The sequence below is a fragment of the Pelobates fuscus genome, chromosome 1 (genome assembly GCF_036172605.1).
Source record: "Pelobates fuscus isolate aPelFus1 chromosome 1, aPelFus1.pri, whole genome shotgun sequence".
Lineage (NCBI taxonomy): Eukaryota > Metazoa > Chordata > Amphibia > Anura > Pelobatidae > Pelobates > Pelobates fuscus.
This window is the reverse complement of record NC_086317.1, coordinates 76,845,463-76,859,342: the sequence shown is the minus strand read 5'-3', so window position 1 is coordinate 76,859,342 and position 13,880 is coordinate 76,845,463. Positions and strand designations below refer to the sequence as shown.

At 39.6% G+C, this 13,880-nt stretch overlaps 1 protein-coding gene across 2 annotated transcripts in view; it reads right to left on the bottom strand.

The window, feature by feature from the left end:
- MNT (MAX network transcriptional repressor) overlaps positions 1-13,880 on the bottom strand; it is a 70,193-nt gene that overhangs the window by 33,087 nt on the left and 23,226 nt on the right. Inside the window, exons 2-4 of one of the 2 annotated variants that reach the window (XM_063444002.1) lie at positions 7,893-8,514; positions 1,525-1,566; positions 353-464 (exon numbers count right to left, since the gene is read on the bottom strand). In XM_063444002.1, coding sequence (XP_063300072.1) covers positions 353-464; positions 1,525-1,566; positions 7,893-8,514 — 776 coding nt within the window. The remainder of the gene's footprint in view (positions 1-352; positions 465-1,524; positions 1,567-7,892; positions 8,515-13,880) is intronic. The other variant, XM_063444011.1, reaches the window with a different exon arrangement.

Below are 13,880 nucleotides of genomic sequence, written 5' to 3'. Positions count from 1 at the left end.
GGAGAATACTATGGGAGGGGGGGAGAATACTATGGGAGGGGAGGGGGGGAGAATACTATGGGAGGGGAGGGGGGGAGAATACTATGGGAGGGGGGGAACACTATGGGATGAGGGGGGAATACTATGGGATGAGGGGGGGAATACTATGGGATGAGGGGGGGAATACTATGGGAGGGGGGGAAATTTCCTGGAATTTCTTTCTAAAAATGAGGTGCGTGTTATACGCCGGTGCGTGTTATACGCCGATAAATACGGTAATTAAGCTAAAATTGTATTTGTGCCTATAGTGTACTTTGACAAAAGCGGAGGATCAACCTTTTGCACTACATCTTTAAAAATGTAACAGTCCTACCTGGATGTATCTCAAAGCACTTCGTAACACGCTGAGGTTCGATGTCTTCTTGTCATCCACATTGGGGATGTTTCTTTTCAACGTCTCGAAGCATTCCTTTAGGTGTGCCCGCCTATGGGATAGAGAAGCAGGTCAGCTATCCCAGAAAGCTTAGTGATTTAGAGTTCATACATATACTGTACACAAAACAAGGGGAGAGGGATAGAAAGAACAAAAACCATTAACAGGATTTTTCTGCTGTGCAACACATAAAATTAAAGACTTCATACAAAGCAGTCAAGATTATAGCTCAGACGAACATGGGCAGGGATTAATGCCACGAACAAAAACGGTAGTTTCATGACAATATTTTGGCAAAGTCCAAATTCTTTCATCATTTCGATTTATAAATCTCGAGTGAAGTTGGGAAAAAAACACTTTTAATTGAAAACATTGACTGGCAGAATGAAAAGTACTTGGTACGCTACTGGTGTTCCAGATTGCATGTCCACTTATATTTGCAGGTAGAAAACCAAAACACAAGTTTTGGCTTTGGATTTTTGGGGTATGTTCACACCATGAGAGTAAGAAAATAAAATTAAACAAAAAAAGGAAAAAAAAAAAAAAAAAGCATCTCACCCAGGTTAGCAGAACATAGATTGGTGGAATAAAAGAAAAAAAAAATCTAACACAAAAAAAAAACCACAAGACAAGAAACAGCTTAGCCACAAAAATCCAGAAAGCATGCTATCAATGCCTAAATGGAATTGCTGTTGCCCAAACCCAATTTCCTAGGAAAGCTGTTGGCAATTCTTCCAGCGCTAAATGAAAGAGGCATTAGGATTGCTATAATTAACAAATAGCTTTTATCCCGTTTAAGACAACAGAAATTTGCTGAATTGCAAACAAGTTTCATATGCTCAAGCAACCAATACATTAACCTGCAGTACACTTAGGTATATCATATGGATTGTAGTGTACAGGGGAGATAGGGGTTACCCATCACTTTAATACTACTCTGAAGGTGTTAACCTACAGATTACGGCAAAAGCTTAGGCAGAGACATGCCTACTGATTCAAATTCTATTGACTAAAAAAAAAAAAAAGCTAACAGAGGCATACCATGTACATCTTTTTGATATAGTGGTAATTAAGAGTTTATCCAAGAAACAGGGTCTGGGCTTTATACACACCTGTTCTTCTCCAATTTATTATGGACTTCCCGGGTACCAGCCCTGCACACAAAGAAAAAAAAATAAAAATAAAAAAAAACCAAAAAAAAAATAAAAAGAGAACTTTAGGATTCGGTGAAACACAAACCCCTTCTTTAGTTTATATAATTTGAACAGGATAGGCATTAATGTGCATTTAAAGTAATTTGTTAATCGTAAAATGAAATGATATATTGTTGTTCCCCCCCCAAAAGACAACTTCTTCCAGAGATGGAGGGAACAGAGTTTCGTGAAGAAAAAAAAAAAAAGAAAAACAGCTAGAGTTGAATTGGCTTCTCCTTTGATTCTAGTTGGCCTGTTTGGCTGTTTTGTGAAGCTTCCTGTTTGCAGCAGGGCCATTATTGTAAACTTGTAGCCAATAAGAACCAATACGCACTACAGATGTTTGTGAACTACATTTCCCATTCTTGTCAGCCTAAATGTGCATTAAAAGAAATGGAATTCTCTAACAACTGCAGTGCCAAAGTTGGTTATGGCTGTCCAAGGCTGTGTGTTTATAGGCAGTCTCCACAGCCATAACAGGGGCTTCTCATTTTGTTTTCATCTTTTGTAGTGTATTTCACAAGAGGTGTCAATAGCAGTGCTTCCTTCAACAACAAAAAACACTTATTTATTTTGTTAACCCCCCCTCCCCACCCCATTTTTACCAGTTAGAACATGTTTTGTTTAAAGGGGTAGTCTAGTCACAATAACCAATACAGCTTACTGCAGTGGTTATGGAGTGAGGGGTCCCTTGGAGTCATCACATGAAAAGCAGTCAAATTGTTTTTGACCATTTTGACACTTACGTGGGTTGCCTGGGGTACCCGGTTCTGCCCTCCTTTTTTAATTTATCTAAAGTAGATATAAGTAATGACATCAAGCAGTCAATTAATTTTACCAAATAGGGCCAAAATTGATATATCTGTTGCAGAAGGGGAACATCTGCTTTAGATATATAATAAAAAGGAAGCCGGATATGAGGCATCCAGATACGTGTCAAACCAATTAAATACAGTCTGATTACTTGCTGTGGAATGGCGCCAGGAGACTCCTGGCACCATAACCACCACAGTGGACTGTAATGGTTATGGTGCCTGCATTGTCTAAACCAAAACAATTGTTTTTGGATACTGGTAAAATCATTTTAGAAAAGTGAAAGTACAAAAAGGTAACATAACTCCCTCCCTCAGAAAACTTTAACCACAACATACACTAGTTGACCGAACTAAACCAATCTGTTCTTAAAGTAGGATAAAAAAAATAATAATAGGAAGATTCAGGTTTTTATTCAACGAAAGCTCCACAAGATTAATCTATAAATTTAACAGGAGTGTTTTCACAATACAGTTTTTTTTCATCCCTAAATTACTTTGTTGTGTTCCTGGAATGCTGCCATTTAGCCATTATTGTAATCGCTAACTGGGTGCATCAAAAATAGTTCTAGTTAATTTTTCTGGTTTGCCTGAAAGCTATTCACAGGGTTGCACAGTTGTTCCCAAAGTTTTAGAATTGCTGTATTGTACTACGTAATATGCTTCCCATACAAAATACCATCATATTGTGAATCATTAAAAGAGGCAGTCCCCCTTACCCCCACCCCAAATTTGAGCATTTCATAAAGAAAAAAAATCTATATGAAATGCTCATAAACTCTGTTGGAATGCCACTAATATTCTAAACCTGTCAAAATATATGACAACGTAGGGACTACTTTGTGCTCTGTATTTCTCCAACAGTTAACAAAACTTAAAGGGACACTATAGTCACCAGAACAACTACAGCTTATTGAATTTGTTCTGGTGAGTAGAATCATTCCCTTCAGGCTATTTGCTGTAAACCCTGTCTTTTCAGAAAAAATGCAGTGTTTACATTACAGCCTAGTGATAACTTCACTGGTCACTCCTCAGATAGCTGTTAGAGATCCTTCCTGGGCCATGGCTGCCTAAAATGCATCCAAACATTCAGTATCTCCACCCTCTGCATGCAGACACTGAACTTTCCTCATAGAGATTCATTGATTCAATTCATCTCTATGAGCAGATGCTGATTGGCCAGGGCTGTGTTTGAATCATACTGGCTCTGCCCCTGATCTGGCTCCTTGTCAGTCTCAGCCAATACTATGGGGAAGCATTGTGATTGGATCAGGCTACCACTTCTGATGATGTCAGCAGACTGCTTGGCTTTTTTTAGGCAAACTGCATGCAGAGTTACAGCTTCAGGCTTGAATACAGTAAGATTATTACTATATTTATGGAGGCATGAGGGGCCCACAGGGGCTAGATGGTGGTTTTAACACTATATGGTCAGGAATACACGTTTGTGTTCCTAACCCTATAGTGATCCTTTAAAAAGATACCGCCGCCACAGTTTGCAATTTCCCACAACCTTCACTAGCAACGACTGGGACAGGAAGACATTAACGTGCTCATCGTGAGACAATATCTATTGAGATTCCCCGTGGTCTAATCCATAGCCATCGGTGTTGTACTCTCACATATGCCAGGAAATTTTTGTGGGGTTGCCCAGGGAACAGCATCAGGCAAGTTTATCTCCCCTCTGCTGCACCCTTTGGTCACCCCACACCAAGCAACATTGTCACCATTGGGGATCTTTGCAAAATATACACAGACCCCAGAAGGTGACAGAGCCACATTATGGAAACAAACCTTTATGAAATACTCATATTGTATCTAATTCCAAGCCAGTTAAAAGATACACTTTGTCTCAATATTTATCCTCCACCCAACACTACTTGACACTGGATGGAGCTACTGCCCTCATTTTGGCTATGGAGCATCTTGCGAATTTTGCATGTGCAAGAATACAGCAGTGATGTTGCCTCAAAGCAGCTGAAAAGGACCATACTGAAGAGGACACAACACATTATTATAGCTATAGCAAAACTGAATTACAAATGATTAGTGGTGGTATCTTGCAACCCCCATGTAACGGCCATCGTACTTTTCATCTTTGAATTGTTCACTAGGAAGTCACAAGCGGAGAAGAGGACACCAATACAAAAAAAACTACTTCCAGGGAAAACCTGGAATGGGGATAAACTCCTGAAAAGAGAGAGTTACAGCACAAAGGATTTGACAAGCAATGGAAAAATAATACATGTGTGAGGGATCTGTGACCAAGGCCAGAAAACCAAGGAGACTAAAGATAACGGAACCAAAATCAAGGTCAAGTCCAGTCGCATGGTGTGGACAAGCAGCAAAGAGTCAAAGTCTACTGAATTCTGATTCCTGGTGATCAGACACCGATGTGTGAAGGCGGGATACTGAAAGCGAGGTAAAAAAGGAGAGGACTGAAAGGCAGGAATGCAGTCAGCCAAGATTTATGAAGCACCCAAGTATCAAAGTAACCAAGCACCAACCGGACCTAACTTAGGACGCAAGAGTGAGCCAAAAAGAAAACAAACAAGCCTGCATAATCTTAGTGATGCAGACAGGACAACAAAGGCCTGACGAAGGCCAAACAGTCAAATTGTCATTATTTTGTGCTTACTGGACTCCCAGCAAACCTATGTTTTGGATATTCTAGGACAACCAAGGTTTCACTGCAAATGCTTGACATGAGATTGCCACTGGTAACAGTACAAGTTCTAGTTGTCAAGATGGTGCCATACATGCTCAAAGAAACCATCTTATTGGCGCAGCGCTGCATTTTGCTATGCATGCGGCTTACCCTCCCCAATGCGTTAGAAAATAATTGGATTCTTCACAAGGAGACTAGACCTGCAAGGGAGAAAAAGTTTGTATTCCTAATGCCATAGCGTTCCTTTAAAGTTACTCGCAGCAGCACTCCTAAAAGGTTCATGGCAGACTCACCAGTGGTAAATTTCTACTCATAGGAGCTAAATTGTCACTCGCCAGTAGCTGCGCTTTATTATGGGTCCTAAAATCTTCTAAAAAATATACAGGAGCTCAGCAAATAGGGTGGCTGCTTTTTAAATGCTGCTGGCATTTTGAAGACCATTTAATACGGGCTTCAAGATAATGTAGTCTATGTTTAAATAATTGCACAAGTGTTTTGTTTTTGTAGTTATAATTATGCACAGTGCATGACTAGATTCCATCCAAAGGTTAAAGCACAGTATTTTCTCTGCAAAGTGAAAGAGAAAGTGATAGTGCCCAACTACCGGTACATATTTTTATCTTAAGACCAGCACCATGTACAAAATTAATCTAGTCTTAATTCAGGCTGCTAGATAATACATAAAGAAAAAGGACAACTTTAAAAATGACACACTAAAAAACAATCACTTGTAATATCCACACCTCTCTGGCAGGCAATGATGGTGCCAGGATACTCTCCCTGCAGCCTTACATCTGACAAAAAAAAAAGCCTTTAAAGCAGAACCGAGCTCCTGTCAATAAAAGAACCAGTAGTTACTTATACCTGCATAACCCATCCAGCTGGGAAATCAAAGTGAATCTAAAATGTAGGCCAAAATAGGCAAATTAGAAAAAGTTTGAAATTCACTTTGAAATTCGCTCTGGCAGTTGTCGCTTCGGTGAATAACCCTACGAGAAGCTTAAGTGGTCACAGTACCTAAACTGTCCGTTTATCTATACAAATGAAAGAGCAGAAAATTTGTTGTATACAATACGCAAGAATCATTACCATCAAATATACTGGGTGAGGTGAAATTCAATCATCAGTGAGCGATGCTAAACATGCTTTGAAAAGGTTGTGATGATCTAAAAAATCATAGTTTATGTCATTTAAATAGATTTTTCTACTAGTTTTGTCTTGCAGTTTTAAATAAGAGTTAAACAAAAATGTAAAATTATTTTTGCCTCAACTTGGTGGTTCCAGTGAACTTCCTCACAGCAACTACAGCGAACTTACAGTAGTTGCTCTGAATATTAACAGGTGCGATTGCATCTCACATTCCCCTTTATTTATATAGGAACAAAGTGACAGGTGTCATTTCATTGAAACACTCTAATGCGCTGGGTGATAATGGCATAAGAGGAACACCTTGATTTTAGATGTTTTCCCAATGCAGGAAAAATCATGAAGGAAGAGGTCAGGAAGGAATGAGGAATGGGGGTTGTGCAATACATTAGAGTAAGACACACACTAACCCAGCATTGTGTCAACAGCACTGGAGCAGAGGCAATGCATTTATTAAGAGCCAATTAAGAAATAAAATATATCATTAATGATAAAGTATATATTTATTACTTAAGGAAAGGCTATAAATCAAATCAAGTGAATCTGTCATGGCAAATTCATTTTAACAATGAAAGGGAGAAACATTGCAAATACACAATCTACGTCTTTCACACGCACACAAGCTTAAAAAGAAGGACTTCATTAACAGTAATGCACATGAGCAAGTTCTTTTCGTAGATTTCTTTAAAGGAGGTTTCGTTTTTTTTCCTTCAAACTACCGTATTATAAATTGGAGATGGCTACTACAATAATCTGTTTAATGAACTGATATTTGGAGTTGTCCTTCAATACACATTTTCAAATATTCTGCTATGTTGATATCATCCAAAGCTGTAGGAGTACAGCTTCCCAAGATTTCAATGTGAACAACTATCTAGTTTTGTTACATCCTAAATAAATGTGCATTAGGTCTTTGTAAACTCCCTAATTTGCCTCTGTTAAAAAAAATAAATAAATACATTTAAAAAAAAAAAATGTAAAGACAAAGAACCACTAATTCACTGTCTTAGAATAAAGTCACATTGAGCCATTTATCCCTAGGGTAAAACCCAGAATCACTTCTCAATTACTCTACTCTCTGAGAAAAACAAAAAAAGCAAGGGGTTATGTATAAAGAGTAATTCTGGGGCAAAGATCTAAAAGTGGAGTAGTCTCCATGGAAACCAATAGAATGTTCTTAGTAACTGCTCCACCTTTAGAACTTTTCCTTCGAATTAGCCCTTTTCTGTGCAGTAGTCCAATTTTTTTCATCCAATGCACTTAACACAGGTGTAGAGACATGCGATGTCAATAAGTAGACTTTACTGCCAAAATGCATGAAAATGCAGGTTTATGCATTGGTTATGTTGATTATGCATTGGTTTTTCAAACTACATTTTCTATAGAAATAATTGCACTTTATTATTGTCCAATAGAAGTATTATTAATATTATACCCCGTCACACATTAACATTATAAAAAAACAAACAAGTGTTCTACGTTGCAATGGGATACGATGGTCATCTGCCAACTTGTTTTTGTTTGTTCACTATTTTCCCCTATACCTAATAGTTCATAATTACAATCAGTTAAGAAAATAGTTCACAGTCAACGGATCTTTTTGGAAAAATAATGGCTGCTACTCACTAAGGGCTCCTAATAACCCCCATTTTATGCCTTACCCTCCAGGCCTTCTCCTCTGTTCATTCGGCCTTCCATCATCTAGTGTAGGAAGCCGGAGGGCACCCAACGCCTGAGGTGGAGGTGGCTGATGGGGGTGCGGTAGAGCTGTAGGCTGGGGTTGTATAGGTTGCTGCTGGTGTGGCTGGTGTGGCTGCTGCGGCTGTTGTTGTTGCTGCATTAGGTGATGGTGTGTAATTGCCAGCACTGGTGCCTGGTAATGGTGCAGCTGCTGCTTAGGGCTTCCTATACTGAGAGGGGTTGTTTTGATGTCCGGGAGCATTGGGCCTGCAGGTCGTTGGATGACAGGAGCTATGGGCACTTCTTTGTTGAGAACAGGCGGGCTAATCACAGGTGGGTGACGTTGTACTACAGGGGGTGACAAAGGTTTTTGGACTACTGGTTGAGGAGTGCTGGTTACTACAGAGAGGGGAATGATGGCCACAGGGGCTGGGAGAGGTGGGGGTGGGGGTGGGGGGGGTGCAGGGGCTGGAGGCGAGGCAGGATCAGGTGGCGCTTGATTTACTAAATCGTCCGTTCTAGCTACACTCTTCTTGTCTTCTTCATCCTCCTCTTCTTCTTCCTCCTCTTCCTCTTGTTTCAGCAAAACCTTGTCATTTTCTTCTACAATAAAAAAAAGGGAAACAAATTAAATGCTGTAAATAAAAAGTAATCTTTTTTTATGCATTCCTTCCACTTTAGTTTACAGGTGGCAAAACGATCAAGTTTTTCCATAACAACGGCTATATTCACAACATGCTGTAGAAAAAGGTCAGTTCAAGTACACTTCAAAAAACAGTTGTAGTTTGCATTGTGCTATTGTTTTCATACAATAAGGATAATATACTCTTAGACTGCTAAAATATTTGGAGAACTGCTAAAAAGGCTTATTTAGATGGTAACAATTATATCTGGTAACAAAAATGACCTAAAGCAATAGTATAGAGAGATTGTATTCACAAATCCTTAAAAAAGAATTTGAGGGGAGAATAAAACATACACTGGACCCTGGCATCCTAAACTCACCCCTTATTCTAAAGTTGTTATAAAGAGGACATTTGGTTTATAATCCATGCAGAAGATTTGTTGACGTCAGCATACATTGAAGTGTTCCACACTTGGGTATATGAGGATTCAGCTGCAGTTTGTGCTTCGGAAAACATTGATGATTTTGCATGGTGTTATCCTCCCCAGGGTTAGGCAACCTTTGGCACTCCAGATGTTGTGGACTACATCTCCCTTGATGCTTTGCCAACGTTTTGGCTGTAAAAACATCATGGGAGATGTAGTCCACATCATCTAGAGTGCCGAAGGTTGCTTAACGCTGTACCCTAGTACTCACTGGCTTTAACTGGATAGTGTGATTGTGCAATATATGGTCATGCTGTACAGGCTGAAACATCTCATTATGACGTCTCCAGCAGAAAGTAGAGTGTTAGACCCAAACTAAGTACATCTGTCTCCAAACAAATGCCATAGACGTCTTTGTCCAAGTTTTGCCCAACTTAACATACTCCTCTCAGAAACACCAAAAACACTGTTTTAAATAATAGGCTTAAAAGTACGCTACAGGCACCCAGACCACTCTCAGGTTATATAACCCTGACCTACTTAACGCTTCTCAAATAATGCCCCCAACAAGCTAAGCAGTAGCAAATGTGCTTTTTCGTCCTATTGATTTTGCTATACCTCAATCCTTCTAGATCCCCGCTCTGTGAACAGTTTATATGCAATGCGTATTTAAATTTGAAACAATACACTTCAATGCACACTTAGTCATTGGCATAGTAACCTGAATGTGGTAGGAAGAACAGATTTAGAGATTCCCTTCTGTCTCTCTGTTAATACATAACACATGGTCATTCCTCTTGCTTAGAAAATAGAACACGATGCAGTGTGACAGTGCAGCCTTTCCCCTGTCATATTAACATAGCATATATTACAATTATTTATTATAGCGCCAACATATTCTGCAACACTGTAAAATAGGTAAAACAACACAATGTTGACAAAATGTGTTTAATATGTAGGAATAATAGGTGCCCAAAATGAGTTACAATCAATTCATTTCGATTACACTGATATGACATCAATATATTCTGTAGCCTTGTACAACGGGAAGCAGTTGGTAATAAGCAGACATCAAGGATGCTTAAATCTGGTTAGGACATTGGGACAGTTTATCATACTGAAATATTATGGTATTAATAATTTTAGACAAACAAAGACTCAGGATTCTACATGGACAACAAAGTTTTTAAGCTTTTTATGTCAAATGATCCTTCTGCCAACCATTCTCGCAGCACAGTTGGATGGGCAGTTGAAAAGATGGCTGGAGTGGATGCAAGTAGCATGGGTCTATGTAACAGAAATTTTACTAAATAATATTAAAGGACCACTATAGGAACCCAGACCACTTCAGCTCAATGAAAAACTGCTATGTTTACACTGCAGAGTTATTTCCAGCCTCTAGTGGCTGTCTCCCTGACAGCCACTAGAGGCGCTTCCGCGATTTACACTAAAGTAAATCGTAAATCGCACTTATTTGACACTGGACGTCCTCATGGAGTCCAGCGTCAAATAAGATCCCCATAGAGTGTTTTCCTATGGGCGGGATTGAATGCGCATGCCTCTAGCTAGGTATGCACATTCGGCTCCACTCGGGAGCTGACGTTGGCGGGAGAGAAGTCACCAGCGCCGAGGGAGCCCGGTGCTGGATTAAGGTAAGTGGCTGAAAGGGTTTTAACCCTTTCAGCGCTGAGGGAGGGCACTCCAAGAGTCTATATTGCCAGGAAAACGGGTTTGTTTTTCTGGCACTAACAGATCCCTTTAATACATGACATGTGTGACATGTCATGATTCCCTTTTATTCCAGAAGTTTGGTCCTTAAGGGGTTAAAGAGGCACTGAAATTCCAACCCAGGCAACAGAAATATAGACATATGCTTAAGCGCCAGGAACTGAAAAAGGATCAGTTGGAGGAAGACAGCCTCGCCTGTGAGGGGCAGATTCAGGTAAGTAAATCTCACCCGATTGGTTATAGGCACACAAAGCCAGATGTAACACCTATCTTATAAATCATTTGGGAGGACAGGGGACGTACTTGCATCACAATCGATGCAATGAACCAAAGTTAGTATAATACTTGGAGTGTCCCTTTCAGTAAACAGCACACAAAAATAAGGCAGTATGTGTATGAGAACATTGTGAGATGTGCCTTATATTGCATTTTACATGAGAAACAGAGAACAGAATACTGCTTAAAGTCAAATCAAATAGAATATAGCTTTGATTCTAAATAATGGTCAGTGACCAAAATCATACAGATGGGAATAAACTATGTGCAGCTTCCTGTGCATTAGAATATGCAGACTTCCTGTAGCAATAAAATAAAAAGTGTTTTATTGCACGTGTTTACACTTTTTTTAACATTTTCAAATGTGATTATAAATAGATCAAGGTAAACTCTGACATTCAAACACAGACAGCCATGTCACACACTGTTGTTTTGTGATTTAAATGCATAGTTTTTACACTTTTCAAGTCCATTTACATCAGGCATGTCAGGCATCAGGAATATCTTTGCAGCCCGTGGCGAGGGAGAGCTGATTTTGAGCTCTCCCTGCTCGGCTCCCTTGACGGAATATGACGTCACTCCGGCCCCAGGCGTCACTCTGCGGCGCACAAGGGATCTGAGCAGGTAGATCACAGCTACCTCGCTGCCTGTCCGCCTTCCTGCCCAGCAGCTCCACTAGACCCCAGGTAAGAAATCCACCCCGCTCTCCCAAAGGTAAGGAAGCTGGGTGGATTTAAATTTTTGGGGGGAAAATGTGTGTGTGTGTGTGTGTGTGTGTGTGTGGCTGGCTGTGTTTTTGTGTGTGCGTATGGCTGTCTGGCTGACTGTGTGTGTGTATGGCTGGCTGTGTGTGTCTGTCAGTGAGTGTGTGTATGTCTGTCAGTGAGTGTGTGTAAGGGTTTCAAGGAGTAACGTGAGGATCCGTTTTTTAGGGTGCGGATAGGGCCAATGGGGGTATACCAGAGGCCGGACTCCGGACACTGCTTGTTGGCTAATGTTTTTTTTTAAACAGGGGCAGTGGTTTAGTAGAGGGGTGGACTGGGATTTAGTAGACGAGGAGGAGACTGGGATTTAGTAGAAGGGGGTAGGGGGCTGGGATTTAGTAGACGAGTGGGGGACTGGGATTTAGTAGACAAGGGGGTCGCTGTTTTTTGTTTTTTTTTATACTGTACTTTTCAAAATAAACCTACGTTTCTATGAAAATTTTAAATTTTTGTTTTTTTTGCGGCCCACATAAACTTAAACCTTGTTTATTTGGCCCTTGCTAGCCTTTGAGTTTGACATGCCTGATTTAGATCATGGCTCTTAAGTTTTTGGACTGTCAGACATACAGTAAAAATGAAATTCCAAATTTAAAAGTCAAGTTTTATAATACCTAGTATATCTGAATAATAGGCTACCATAACTAAACATTTTTATTCATGTTAAACATCTGGTTTACTTTTGATAAAGTACTGCTTGAAGCTATGCCTTTCAACCATTAATAAAAGTGGGTGGGATAAAAAGGCAGGATGCCCACATTTAGAAATTGCTTTACATTACAGGGTCAAGTCAAATCTACAATGTCCCAATATATTTTATGGACTGTGAAAAAACTTTTTAAGTCACAGATCAGAGTTTTACAAGGAAGTAGGAAGTGTTGTTTCTGTATGACATTAAGAGAATATGGATGAAGCGTCTGTTGCTGAGGCATTCCGTCCCAACACTCCCTTCCTGTGAACTTAGTAAACATCACAATTGGCCAATGTCACGAATACCCACGTAAAAATTAAAAGACAGTTCTATTTCCTAAAAAAGCAAGAAGAAACTTAAAAATAGACTGCATGCAGAATCAGGAAAAAGACACATACATTTTATTGGAGATCACTGCCATGGCCAGCAATTGTCACTCACTACAAATAATCCAAAGACCTCTGTACAGGTTTTGCAGCAAAACAATGGACACTCACTGGAGTAGCTGCCTCTGATTGACTACCACCTGGCTGGGGGCAATTGCATCCTAAATAGATGCATGCATATTCAAATAAAATCTGTTTTAAGATATTCAACTAGTAGAACGGTGTTATAATGTTTTATTCTGTTAGGAAAGGAAAAGTTTAAATATAGGGTTAAAGGTACACTCCACTGCCCTAATAAGAAAAAATTATAAAAATTTAGCTGCCTCTTGAGTTTAGCTCCACTGAGCTAAACAACCAAGACGTAACAGGACCAGGTGTCTGACAGCCATGGGGGTGTAACAAGGTTGATTTCTAAAAACGCCATATTCTACTAAAATCTGCTTTTATTTTTTAAAAGAAAATAAAAAACAAAAACAAAATAAACACTCTTCACACACAAAGAATTTCAACAAGCTAAAGTGCTTTAGGGGTCTGGAGTGTCCCTTTAAATGTCACTTAATGTTATACAAACGCCATAAAAACTAGGATAGGCCAGATTATGTAATCTGAAAGATCTTCTCCTAAATATAATATTCATACAGCACAGCCATACAAATTGGCAAGTGACATTGATGTCAATATTATGAAGAGCTAAAAATGGGGTACTAAGCTTCCTAAAATGGCCATAATTAAAAAGGACAATCCAAGCACTATAATCACTGCAGAGTGTCGTAGTGATGATGGTGCTGCCTGGAGTGCCTCTCTGTCTGAGCTACTGGAAGCTCCTAAGTACCTGTGAACCCTAGATAATTCAACTACTTAAAATGGGGGAGGGAGGGACCAGGGTCTTTCTAGCAACATTACTGCAGAATGCTGTTGCAGTTATGGTGCTTTAAGCGTTCATCTACTCTAGGAGATAAAATACATAGTAGCATACTCCAGACGACAAAGAAAACCATATCTGCTGCTTTACAGGGTGAGCTATCATTACTGAAATGTGAATCTAAAAATTTAGGCAAACATTGTTAATTTGGAAAA